Source organism: Macaca nemestrina, assembly GCF_043159975.1.
Source record: "Macaca nemestrina isolate mMacNem1 chromosome 4 unlocalized genomic scaffold, mMacNem.hap1 SUPER_4_unloc_9, whole genome shotgun sequence".
Taxonomy (NCBI): domain Eukaryota; kingdom Metazoa; phylum Chordata; class Mammalia; order Primates; family Cercopithecidae; genus Macaca; species Macaca nemestrina.
This window is the reverse complement of record NW_027257563.1, coordinates 287,472-298,804: the sequence shown is the minus strand read 5'-3', so window position 1 is coordinate 298,804 and position 11,333 is coordinate 287,472. Positions and strand designations below refer to the sequence as shown.

The 11,333-nt window shown below is 54.4% G+C and overlaps 1 protein-coding gene across 1 annotated transcript; it reads right to left on the bottom strand.

The window, feature by feature from the left end:
• Window positions 1-6,167: 6,167 nt before the first annotated feature.
• Window positions 6,168-9,164, bottom strand: LOC139361085 (protein FAM90A5-like). The gene is made up of 4 exons (XM_071089551.1): window positions 9,042-9,164; window positions 8,355-8,554; window positions 7,787-7,895; window positions 6,168-7,130 (listed from the first exon to the last, which is right to left on the bottom strand). The coding sequence occupies exons 1-4, from the start codon at window positions 9,162-9,164 to the stop codon at window positions 6,168-6,170; spliced, it is 1,395 nt and encodes a 464-aa protein (XP_070945652.1).
• Between the last annotated feature and the right edge of the window lie 2,169 nt (window positions 9,165-11,333).

Below are 11,333 nucleotides of genomic sequence, written 5' to 3'. Positions count from 1 at the left end.
TCCGGGGCCCCCAGCTCACCTCCCTGGATGGCATTTTCGGGCATCTGGAAGGGACCCGTTCTCGGTTTCTTGGGGAAGTTCAGGCAAGCCTGAGTCGGAGCCTGGGCAGGTCTCTTGGCTCCTGGCCTGAAACTGAGATTGGAGCCGAGGCCCAAGCTGTGTGTGTCGGCTGGTGGGCAGGGCTGTGAGGTCACCGCAGGACGTTTGCCTTGTGCCTGGGGGCTGATGACCCGGATCAGGCCGTGGGGCTTGGAGGCAGCCTGGGGAACTTCTCGGCGGCCACCCTGAGGCCTGCTGTGTGTCGGCTTCACCACGACGAGAGGCTCCGGGCCCTGCTGCCTGACTCCCGGCTGAGGGATGTCGGCCACAGACCCTGTCTGTCGTTCCTTCGGTCGGAGACTTGACGAGGAGCTCGGACTGGCTTTTCTGAGGGGAGACAGCGAAGCCAAGACGGATACCGTGTCAGACATTTTGGTAGCTGAGCCATCAGTGAGGGCAGGGTCCACGCGTGGCCTCTTATTGGCTGTGTGCACCGGCATTGGCCTGCTTGCAACCTGAAAGAAAGGAGACCACACACGTTAGAGGTTCCTCGGCATGGAGCCAACATGGAAATCAACCACATCCAATGACGAGGTGCACACAGCAGGAAATTCTTAATACGGTATGGACAGGCGGTCCTTGGAAGTAGGGACAGATCCTCAACGTGAGTGCTGATCGGGACAAGACCCATGAAAAATGCACTCTCGAGCTATGGTCTAAGAATACCATTTTTCTGAAGACTGTGTCTTGGGCATTCACTGGATCAAAGCGCCTCCACTCAGCCTTCCGTGAAGTGGGACGGACTAATGCCCTTCTGAAGGCAGGTTGGTGGCTCAAGGGTTCCCAGGACGTCTTTTCTGAAAACATGCATGTTCCTGGGGTGAGCCTCCTCCATGTTTGGGGCCCCTGAGGGACTAATTTCCTCAGGCCACTAGGAAGATGTTGTTGGCAGGCTTGCCATCATTGCACGGAGAGAAAGCAACAGCAAATACGGCACCTTCAGATGCCTTCACCTGGAATCAAATGGACCTGGAAGGATCGTGGAGTCCCTGACCCCAAGAAGGCAGGGAAGAGGGGTTCCCCGATCCCCTCACGCACACGGGAACCTGAAAGGAAATCAACCAGGGTGACCTAGAGGAGAAAAAGACCAGGGGCCCAGGGTGACACTCACCCTCAGATAATCACAAGATTCCATGGATGCTTTTCGATTTGGCGGCTGCTTCTCCGGAGGTGTCCCGGAAAAGATCTGGAGGAGAGCCTTCCTCTGCGGGTCTTGTTGCCTGCAGAAGAGAAAAAGTTCAGGCCCTGCCCCCAGGAGACAGGGAGAACCCTGGCTGGGGCCCAGTCCCGTTCTGTGTTTTGTGATACATAAATGGAACTTTTGTGCCCTTTCCGCCTCTGCACCTTCCCTCATGTGCCAACCTTCCCATCCTGCCGGTGGCCCTCTAGGCTTCCCAAGTAAGGACTGTCATTTGGATTCCGTTGCTTTTCCCCCTGTCATGGGGAACCTGCACGAAGCGGCCCCGCCTCTCCCCCGTCCCTGAATCTCCCAGAGCCAAAGGAGCTCCTGGGTGGGGAACCCAGGAGGACACGGAGCTCTGGTCTGTTTCTCTGCAGCGTTCCTTCCCTGTCCCGGAGACGGAAAGGCACACGGTGTGCAGGTGCAGAGACACCGTGTCCTTAGGTGGCAGTACCCTAAGGATGGTGAAAACCCCTCCCACTGCTCACCTCGGTCTCTCTTCCTTCTCTCCCTTTTCCTTGTTCAAGGGCCCAGGGTTCCCTCGAACCTGGGGCTTCCATGGTTTCAGGTTTTCCTTCCCTTCCTTTCTCCCAAAGGTCTGGGGAACCAGGGCTCCGTTCCAGCACTTCATGGGGCACCTGGTACTTCTGGCCGTGTGCCCAAAGGCCCCGCAGTTTTTGCACTTGATCTGTGGGTGGAAAGGAAGTGATGTCAGTGAATGAGCTGAAGCCACAGGCAGTGATCCAAAGTCAACATTGAGACGGACTGTGAATTCAGAACTGAGTGAGGATTCCAAAGAGGGGACACCGGCATGGGGGCCCTGAAGTGGAGGGAGGGTTCGGTTACGATGTTCCCTCCCAAAGCCCATGTGACGGAGGAACTCTCAAAGGAAGGACTCAGGGTTCTAGCGGGGACGATCGTGAACCCGATGTCCACAGCACAGCCCAACCTGGCTACACAGGATTCTGAGTGGAAAGGGAGGTTGCTCCCAAGAGTCTCTCCAGGGACCTGTCGGGCCGGGGAGGAGGTCCCAAGCCAGGCCCACCTTGGATGGGAAAAGCAACCCGGGTGGTGCTGGCAGAACTCTTTGGAATCCAACCCAGTCTCTGAGGACCGTGTGACACTCGCCCGCTCCTCCCCCCTCGATACCCAAAAGATTCCAGGGCTAGACGTACCCTGGGATCCTCTTCATCGGGTGGGGGAGCCCTTGGCCCAACTGGGGCCCTCTGCTGCTTCTGGAGGGTCTGGGCTCTCACGAGTCTGTTTGCCCCACTTTTGGGGTCACGACGTGCCATCATCTTCGTCTCCTGGGCGTTTTATGGCCGCCTTTTTCCGGGGTTGATGGTTGGGTCACCTGAATCACACACAAACACACGAAAAGCGATGGTTAGGCACACTGGATATTCACACACCCACAAGAAACCCCCAGCTAATTCCATGACGGTGTGGTCATGAGGAGACCTCACCACCCGTCGGTCAAATCTGTGGATCACAATGTGGTGTGTGCATCCTCAGATATTGTGTGTTCCTCTGCCGTGACCACCTGGTCCAAGAGTAAACCTGGCCTGCCACACGGCCCACGGCCTAGGTATGTGGAGTTGGAGTTGAGATTTCAATCCCACCCAAACAACTGATTCTGGAGACTGGACTTAGGTCTCTCACCATTCACTCCAGTAGAAGACACAATGATTCTCTCTCCCCTGAGGGACAAAAGAATCGAAGCTACAGGGCATGGCCGATGTCACCCCTTGGCAGGTGTGCTTGAAGTCAGGGATAAGGGATGCTTCCTATCATAACTCAAATCGCTACTCTTGCCGTTTCACTAGGCAACTTCCAAACACAAATTCATCGAGAGAAGTTATCTCCCTCTCTACCACACTAGCAGGTGATGGTCTTTCCTGCTCTGTCTTTTTGGCTTTAGCTCCAGCCCCTCTTTATTTATTTTTCTGGTATTTTACACACGCCATACGAATTCATCTAAACAAACGCTGAACAAGTGGCATATGAATCTCTTGCATGGCCAAGGGGCAAACCACCCCTTTTCCAAAGTTCTTTTTCCATTTACCCACCAATTCAGCGTGCTGGAGTACATTTCTTTTTGCATTTCCATCTGGCTCTTATCCCGGGCACGGAGATGGAAATGTTTTCTCGCTTTCTGTTCCAAGAATTACGGATAAGGAGAACACATCCTACCCCATCAGCGAGCCCCAGTGTGATCTGTTTCTTTCACTCTCCTTTGTCTCTTTTCCCCCAACTCCTCAGGGATTAGGCGAAACAAACAGTCGTTCAGGGAAACTTACCTGAAATTACAGGTCTACTTTCTTTCCTCGGCTGGCGCTCAGATGAACAGGTGCGCTGGCGCTCAGATGGGCAGGTGCTGGAGCAGCCCTGCTGGAAGCGGTGCAGCCTTCAGGAAGCCGGAGGAAGGGGCAGAGAGGGACCTTTGCTTTCCAGGCTGCCTTTTATACTGCCTCTGGACCCCTGACGCGAAACGGACCCTAACCTAATCAACTGAATCCCATTACATGACCTGGAAAGCTCTGTTTGCCCAGCCCCCTCTAAGACGATGTTCACTATGGACAGACATTCTAAAACCTACCTGTACAGCCGCAAGCTTTGAAGAATAGATGTTTCCCGTCAGGTATGTACTACTGGTGCACGTACCCCTGTCTTGTTTTACATCTTTTTTTTTTTTTTTTTTTTTTCTAAACAAGGTGCTAAAATAGACACAGTGTAATTGGACCATATTCACTCTATTTCAACGTAGGCCTCAGTGTCATCAAGGAGGTACACCTTGACATGCAATCTCGGTCGTTATCCATCTTCAGAGCTTCTCCTTCTTCCCCACGGTAAGTGTGTCAGCAGAAAACCCTGACCACACCCTCACGTGTTTTCTCCTCCAGGAGGCCCTTGGAAACCACCGTGAATTGGACTGCACTGGGAAACCCAGATGAAGAACGTCAACACCGCTTTGTCCTTCGGTGCCTGGCTCCTTTTTCAGCTCGTCCTGCGGCTCCAGGCGTTATGCCTGAAGAGTCTCCAGGACACCGGTGGGGCTCTATGTCCTTGGGTCCCGTTGCCATTTCTCTGGATTTGCGAAGATCCAGCGGACTTTCTGTGGAACTCTCTTGTCGGGGAACTTGGGTGCCGCGTCCCCTCATTCTGCTCTTCGTCATCTGCACCTGCACAAGTTAGGGTCCACGTTCCCTGGGCGGGAAGAGACAGGCAGGAGTCAGAATGCTGAACCAGCACACTGGGGGCATTTTCTCACGTGGTCCAAGTGACCCCATGGTCTTCTAGAGCTTTGGAACCAGTCGCGTCCCACTTGACACTACACCCGACTCTCAGTTGCTGAATCTTGTTGGCCCTCCGGCGATCTCCCGTTGGATGAGTTGCACCTGCTGAAACTCGATTCCCCCTGGATTGGCGCTTCATTAATTATTCATGATCAGGTGGGAACGCCTGCTTACATCCCCCTGTGGCTGTTCTCTGAGCTTTCCGGTCACATCCTTTCCTGCCACGCTCTTTGGTTCATTTTGGTCATGCTCCTTCTGCTGTCAGAGGAGCAGAGAGTTGATCTTGTTGATTCTGGATACTGATAGTTTCTAGGTGATCTGGACAACCAAGGTAACGACCCTCAACGGCGGCGGAAAGGGAGCAGCCATTTGGCATTGCTCAGAAAATCCCACTCAGTTCCCAGGCCTCCTAGATGTGGAATCCTGGTCAGAGTTGTTCCCAGGTCAGAGAACGGAGATAGCCTGTGCATGGTGGGATATCTTTACCTAGAGCTTTCAGTGAGTCTCGACCTCAGCTACTCTTAGGATCGGGGGAGAAGCACGGAAAGGCCCGGTGCTCAGGCATCCGGAAAGAAGACGGGACGAATATTCTACCTCTGAAGTACATCCCAAATCTGGGAGTTTACTTCAGCTTTACTGGGTTCTACTTGGCGAATGAAAGTGTGCCTCGTTCATACGCACATCCGGAAACCACTTCATGGGGGCCGTCACAGTTTGAACCCCACACGTGGCATCGCGTTGAGCCAAATGGGGACTCGTGGTGCAAGCAACGCTCCCCACGTGTTAGCGTGCGTGAGATTCACTTGGTGGAATTTGACTAGGTGCGTGTTGGTAGAGTGGGGCTGAGGTTCTCTTGCCCCTGTGGATGTTTAAGAAGTCACAGGTCCTGCGAAGACCTGCGGTCCCCTCAGTCAACTCTGTTTCGGAGACATAATGACTTGGATTACTGACAAGTCAAGACATTTTCAAGCCCTTGGAAAATCAGTTACACACAAACACGGAATGAAAGTCGAAAGAGAGTACGTCATCTTTTTGAGAATTTTATTCACTTCAAAACAAATTAAACACACCTATTTCCAACGGCATTCCAGAGCCCAGTTCTCCAGGCTGAGGAAACACCCCAAGAACGCTATGCGCAGAACGCTTCACAGCGTCCAAAACACTGCTGTCAGGGCGGGGCACAGCTGAAGGCCTGCATCTCTCAGGGTTCCCTAACTGTTCCCTGATTCAGCCATCTAGAGAGCAAACACACAGTCATTCCCCAGTTTCCTACTGACATCACAGCGGAAGTCTGACTCCCGCGCGTCGCCGTCACCCAGTTTCTGAGGCAACGAATCACTGGCACAGAAGCTTCTGGTGGCGGGTTTCCGGAGAGCCCTGCGAACTACAATGTCCCTCACCAGAATTCGATGAGGCAGAGTCTCTGCATGTGGTCCCTGCCTGGCCTGGGCTCCAACATCCACAGAAGCACCACAGCCGGGGAGCTTGGGAGTCACCACACACAGTCTGCTCTCTGCTCCGTGCTCCTCAGTCCCACAGACCCCTCCGAGTCACGGGAGCTGGGTGCAATGGAGCCCCGGCCACCTGTAGTCTCACTCCAGGTCAGAATCGCTGTCCTCTGAGGAGGAGGAAACCTGAAGGTCCTCATAGAGGACACTCAGCGGGACAGGAACACAGGGAGCCTCAGACTTCTCTGAGACGTGAGGGCTGTGAGAGAGGAAGTCTCCCGGCTCCTCAGGAGAGGGAAACGAGGGAGCTGTCAGGAGGCTGGAGCTCCACCATCCGTTTTCCAGTCTCCGGAAGAGCATTCTGAGAGGCTGGGCCCCATCGTGGCTGGCCGCTGGGTGATGGGACATGGTGCAGGCCTGGGCAGTAGGCAGGTAAGGTCTGCTGCGCGGAGGCTGCCGGTCGCTGCTGGGCACCTGGGCGGGTGTCCCCCTGCTCATCTGGGGCGACGGACTTGGTCTGAGTTCGGTTGCAGCTGGCGGAGGTTGGAGAGTCTCCGGGGCCCCCAGCTCACCTCCCTGGATGGCATTTTCGGGCATCTGGAAGGGACCCGTTCTCGGTTTCTTGGGGAAGTTCAGGCAAGCCTGAGTCGGAGCCTGGGCAGGTCTCTTGGCTCCTGGCCTGAAACTGAGATTGGAGCCGAGGCCCAAGCTGTGTGTGTCGGCTGGTGGGCAGGGCTGTGAGGTCACCGCAGGACGTTTGCCTTGTGCCTGGGGGCTGATGACCCGGATCAGGCCGTGGGGCTTGGAGGCAGCCTGGGGAACTTCTCGGCGGCCACCCTGAGGCCTGCTGTGTGTCGGCTTCACCACGACGAGAGGCTCCGGGCCCTGCTGCCTGACTCCCGGCTGAGGGATGTCGGCCACAGACCCTGTCTGTCGTTCCTTCGGTCGGAGACTTGACGAGGAGCTCGGACTGGCTTTTCTGAGGGGAGACAGCGAAGCCAAGACGGATACCGTGTCAGACATTTTGGTAGCTGAGCCATCAGTGAGGGCAGGGTCCACGCGTGGCCTCTTATTGGCTGTGTGCACCGGCATTGGCCTGCTTGCAACCTGAAAGAAAGGAGACCACACACGTTAGAGGTTCCTCGGCATGGAGCCAACATGGAAATCAACCACATCCAATGACGAGGTGCACACAGCAGGAAATTCTTAATACGGTATGGACAGGCGGTCCTTGGAAGTAGGGACAGATCCTCAACGTGAGTGCTGATCGGGACAAGACCCATGAAAAATGCACTCTCGAGCTATGGTCTAAGAATACCATTTTTCTGAAGACTGTGTCTTGGGCATTCACTGGATCAAAGCGCCTCCACTCAGCCTTCCGTGAAGTGGGACGGACTAATGCCCTTCTGAAGGCAGGTTGGTGGCTCAAGGGTTCCCAGGACGTCTTTTCTGAAAACATGCATGTTCCTGGGGTGAGCCTCCTCCATGTTTGGGGCCCCTGAGGGACTAATTTCCTCAGGCCACTAGGAAGATGTTGTTGGCAGGCTTGCCATCATTGCACGGAGAGAAAGCAACAGCAAATACGGCACCTTCAGATGCCTTCACCTGGAATCAAATGGACCTGGAAGGATCGTGGAGTCCCTGACCCCAAGAAGGCAGGGAAGAGGGGTTCCCCGATCCCCTCACGCACACGGGAACCTGAAAGGAAATCAACCAGGGTGACCTAGAGGAGAAAAAGACCAGGGGCCCAGGGTGACACTCACCCTCAGATAATCACAAGATTCCATGGATGCTTTTCGATTTGGCGGCTGCTTCTCCGGAGGTGTCCCGGAAAAGATCTGGAGGAGAGCCTTCCTCTGCGGGTCTTGTTGCCTGCAGAAGAGAAAAAGTTCAGGCCCTGCCCCCCGGTTCTCCCCAGGAGACAGGGAGAACCCTGGCTGGGGCCCAGTCCCGTTCTGTGTTTTGTGATACATAAATGGAACTTTTGTGCCCTTTCCGCCTCTGCACCTTCCCTCATGTGCCAACCTTCCCATCCTGCCGGTGGCCCTCTAGGCTTCCCAAGTAAGGACTGTCATTTGGATTCCGTTGCTTTTCCCCCTGTCATGGGGAACCTGCACGAAGCGGCCCCGCCTCTCCCCCGTCCCTGAATCTCCCAGAGCCAAAGGAGCTCCTGGGTGGGGAACCCAGGAGGACACGGAGCTCTGGTCTGTTTCTCTGCAGCGTTCCTTCCCTGTCCCGGAGACGGAAAGGCACACGGTGTGCAGGTGCAGAGACACCGTGTCCTTAGGTGGCAGTACCCTAAGGATGGTGAAAACCCCTCCCACTGCTCACCTCGGTCTCTCTTCCTTCTCTCCCTTTTCCTTGTTCAAGGGCCCAGGGTTCCCTCGAACCTGGGGCTTCCATGGTTTCAGGTTTTCCTTCCCTTCCTTTCTCCCAAAGGTCTGGGGAACCAGGGCTCCGTTCCAGCACTTCATGGGGCACCTGGTACTTCTGGCCGTGTGCCCAAAGGCCCCGCAGTTTTTGCACTTGATCTGTGGGTGGAAAGGAAGTGATGTCAGTGAATGAGCTGAAGCCACAGGCAGTGATCCAAAGTCAACATTGAGACGGACTGTGAATTCAGAACTGAGTGAGGATTCCAAAGAGGGGACACCGGCATGGGGGCCCTGAAGTGGAGGGAGGGTTCGGTTACGATGTTCCCTCCCAAAGCCCATGTGACGGAGGAACTCTCAAAGGAAGGACTCAGGGTTCTAGCGGGGACGATCGTGAACCCGATGTCCACAGCACAGCCCAACCTGGCTACACAGGATTCTGAGTGGAAAGGGAGGTTGCTCCCAAGAGTCTCTCCAGGGACCTGTCGGGCCGGGGAGGAGGTCCCAAGCCAGGCCCACCTTGGATGGGAAAAGCAACCCGGGTGGTGCTGGCAGAACTCTTTGGAATCCAACCCAGTCTCTGAGGACCGTGTGACACTCGCCCGCTCCTCCCCCCTCGATACCCAAAAGATTCCAGGGCTAGACGTACCCTGGGATCCTCTTCATCGGGTGGGGGAGCCCTTGGCCCAACTGGGGCCCTCTGCTGCTTCTGGAGGGTCTGGGCTCTCACGAGTCTGTTTGCCCCACTTTTGGGGTCACGACGTGCCATCATCTTCGTCTCCTGGGCGTTTTATGGCCGCCTTTTTCCGGGGTTGATGGTTGGGTCACCTGAATCACACACAAACACACGAAAAGCGATGGTTAGGCACACTGGATATTCACACACCCACAAGAAACCCCCAGCTAATTCCATGACGGTGTGGTCATGAGGAGACCTCACCACCCGTCGGTCAAATCTGTGGATCACAATGTGGTGTGTGCATCCTCAGATATTGTGTGTTCCTCTGCCGTGACCACCTGGTCCAAGAGTAAACCTGGCCTGCCACACGGCCCACGGCCTAGGTATGTGGAGTTGGAGTTGAGATTTCAATCCCACCCAAACAACTGATTCTGGAGACTGGACTTAGGTCTCTCACCATTCACTCCAGTAGAAGACACAATGATTCTCTCTCCCCTGAGGGACAAAAGAATCGAAGCTACAGGGCATGGCCGATGTCACCCCTTGGCAGGTCTGCTTGAAGTCAGGGATAAGGGATGCTTCCTATCATAACTCAAATCGCTACTCTTGCCGTTTCACTAGGCAACTTCCAAACACAAATTCATCGAGAGAAGTTATCTCCCTCTCTACCACACTAGCAGGTGATGGTCTTTCCTGCTCTGTCTTTTTGGCTTTAGCTCCAGCCCCTCTTTATTTATTTTTCTGGTATTTTACACACGCCATACGAATTCATCTAAACAAACGCTGAACAAGTGGCATATGAATCTCTTGCATGGCCAAAGGGCAAACCACCCCTTTTCCAAAGTTCTTTTTCCATTTACCCACCAATTCAGCGTGCTGGAGTACATTTCTTTTTGCATTTCCATCTGGCTCTTATCCCGGGCACGGAGATGGAAATGTTTTCTCGCTTTCTGTTCCAAGAATTACGGATAAGGAGAACACATCCTACCCCATCAGCGAGCCCCAGTGTGATCTGTTTCTTTCACTCTCCTTTGTCTCTTTTCCCCCAACTCCTCAGGGATTAGGCGAAACAAACAGTCGTTCAGGGAAACTTACCTGAAATTACAGGTCTACTTTCTTTCCTCGGCTGGCGCTCAGATGAACAGGTGCGCTGGCGCTCAGATGGGCAGGTGCTGGAGCAGCCCTGCTGGAAGCGGTGCAGCCTTCAGGAAGCCGGAGGAAGGGGCAGAGAGGGACCTTTGCTTTCCAGGCTGCCTTTTATACTGCCTCTGGACCCCTGACGCGAAACGGACCCTAACCTAATCAACTGAATCCCATTACATGACCTGGAAAGCTCTGTTTGCCCAGCCCCCTCTAAGACGATGTTCACTATGGACAGACATTCTAAAACCTACCTGTACAGCCGCAAGCTTTGAAGAATAGATGTTTCCCGTCAGGTATGTACTACTGGTGCACGTACCCCTGTCTTGTTTTACATCTTTTTTTTTTTTTTTTTTTTTCTAAACAAGGTGCTAAAATAGACACAGTGTAATTGGACCATATTCACTCTATTTCAACGTAGGCCTCAGTGTCATCAAGGAGGTACACCTTGACATGCAATCTCGGTCGTTATCCATCTTCAGAGCTTCTCCTTCTTCCCCACGGTAAGTGTGTCAGCAGAAAACCCTGACCACACCCTCACGTGTTTTCTCCTCCAGGAGGCCCTTGGAAACCACCGTGAATTGGACTGCACTGGGAAACCCAGATGAAGAACGTCAACACCGCTTTGTCCTTCGGTGCCTGGCTCCTTTTTCAGCTCGTCCTGCGGCTCCAGGCGTTATGCCTGAAGAGTCTCCAGGACACCGGTGGGGCTCTATGTCCTTGGGTCCCGTTGCCATTTCTCTGGATTTGCGAAGATCCAGCGGACTTTCTGTGGAACTCTCTTGTCGGGGAACTTGGGTGCCGCGTCCCCTCATTCTGCTCTTCGTCATCTGCACCTGCACAAGTTAGGGTCCACGTTCCCTGGGCGGGAAGAGACAGGCAGGAGTCAGAATGCTGAACCAGCACACTGGGGGCATTTTCTCACGTGGTCCAAGTGACCCCATGGTCTTCTAGAGCTTTGGAACCAGTCGCGTCCCACTTGACACTACACCCGACTCTCAGTTGCTGAATCTTGTTGGCCCTCCGGCGATCTCCCGTTGGATGAGTTGCACCTGCTGAAACTCGATTCCCCCTGGATTGGCGCTTCATTAATTATTCATGATCAGGTGGGAACGCCTGCTT

Coding starts and splice junctions, on each gene's coding strand:
- LOC139361085 (XM_071089551.1), bottom strand. CDS start 9,164: ATGATGGCACGTCGTGACCCCAAAAGTGGGGCAAACAGACTCGTGAGA. Junction 8,555..9,041: donor CCGATGAAGAGGATCCCAGG/GTACGTCTAGCC, acceptor TTCCACCCACAG/ATCAAGTGCAAAAACTGCGG. Junction 7,131..7,786: donor AATCTTGTGATTATCTGAGG/GTGAGTGTCACC, acceptor CCTTTCTTTCAG/GTTGCAAGCAGGCCAATGCC.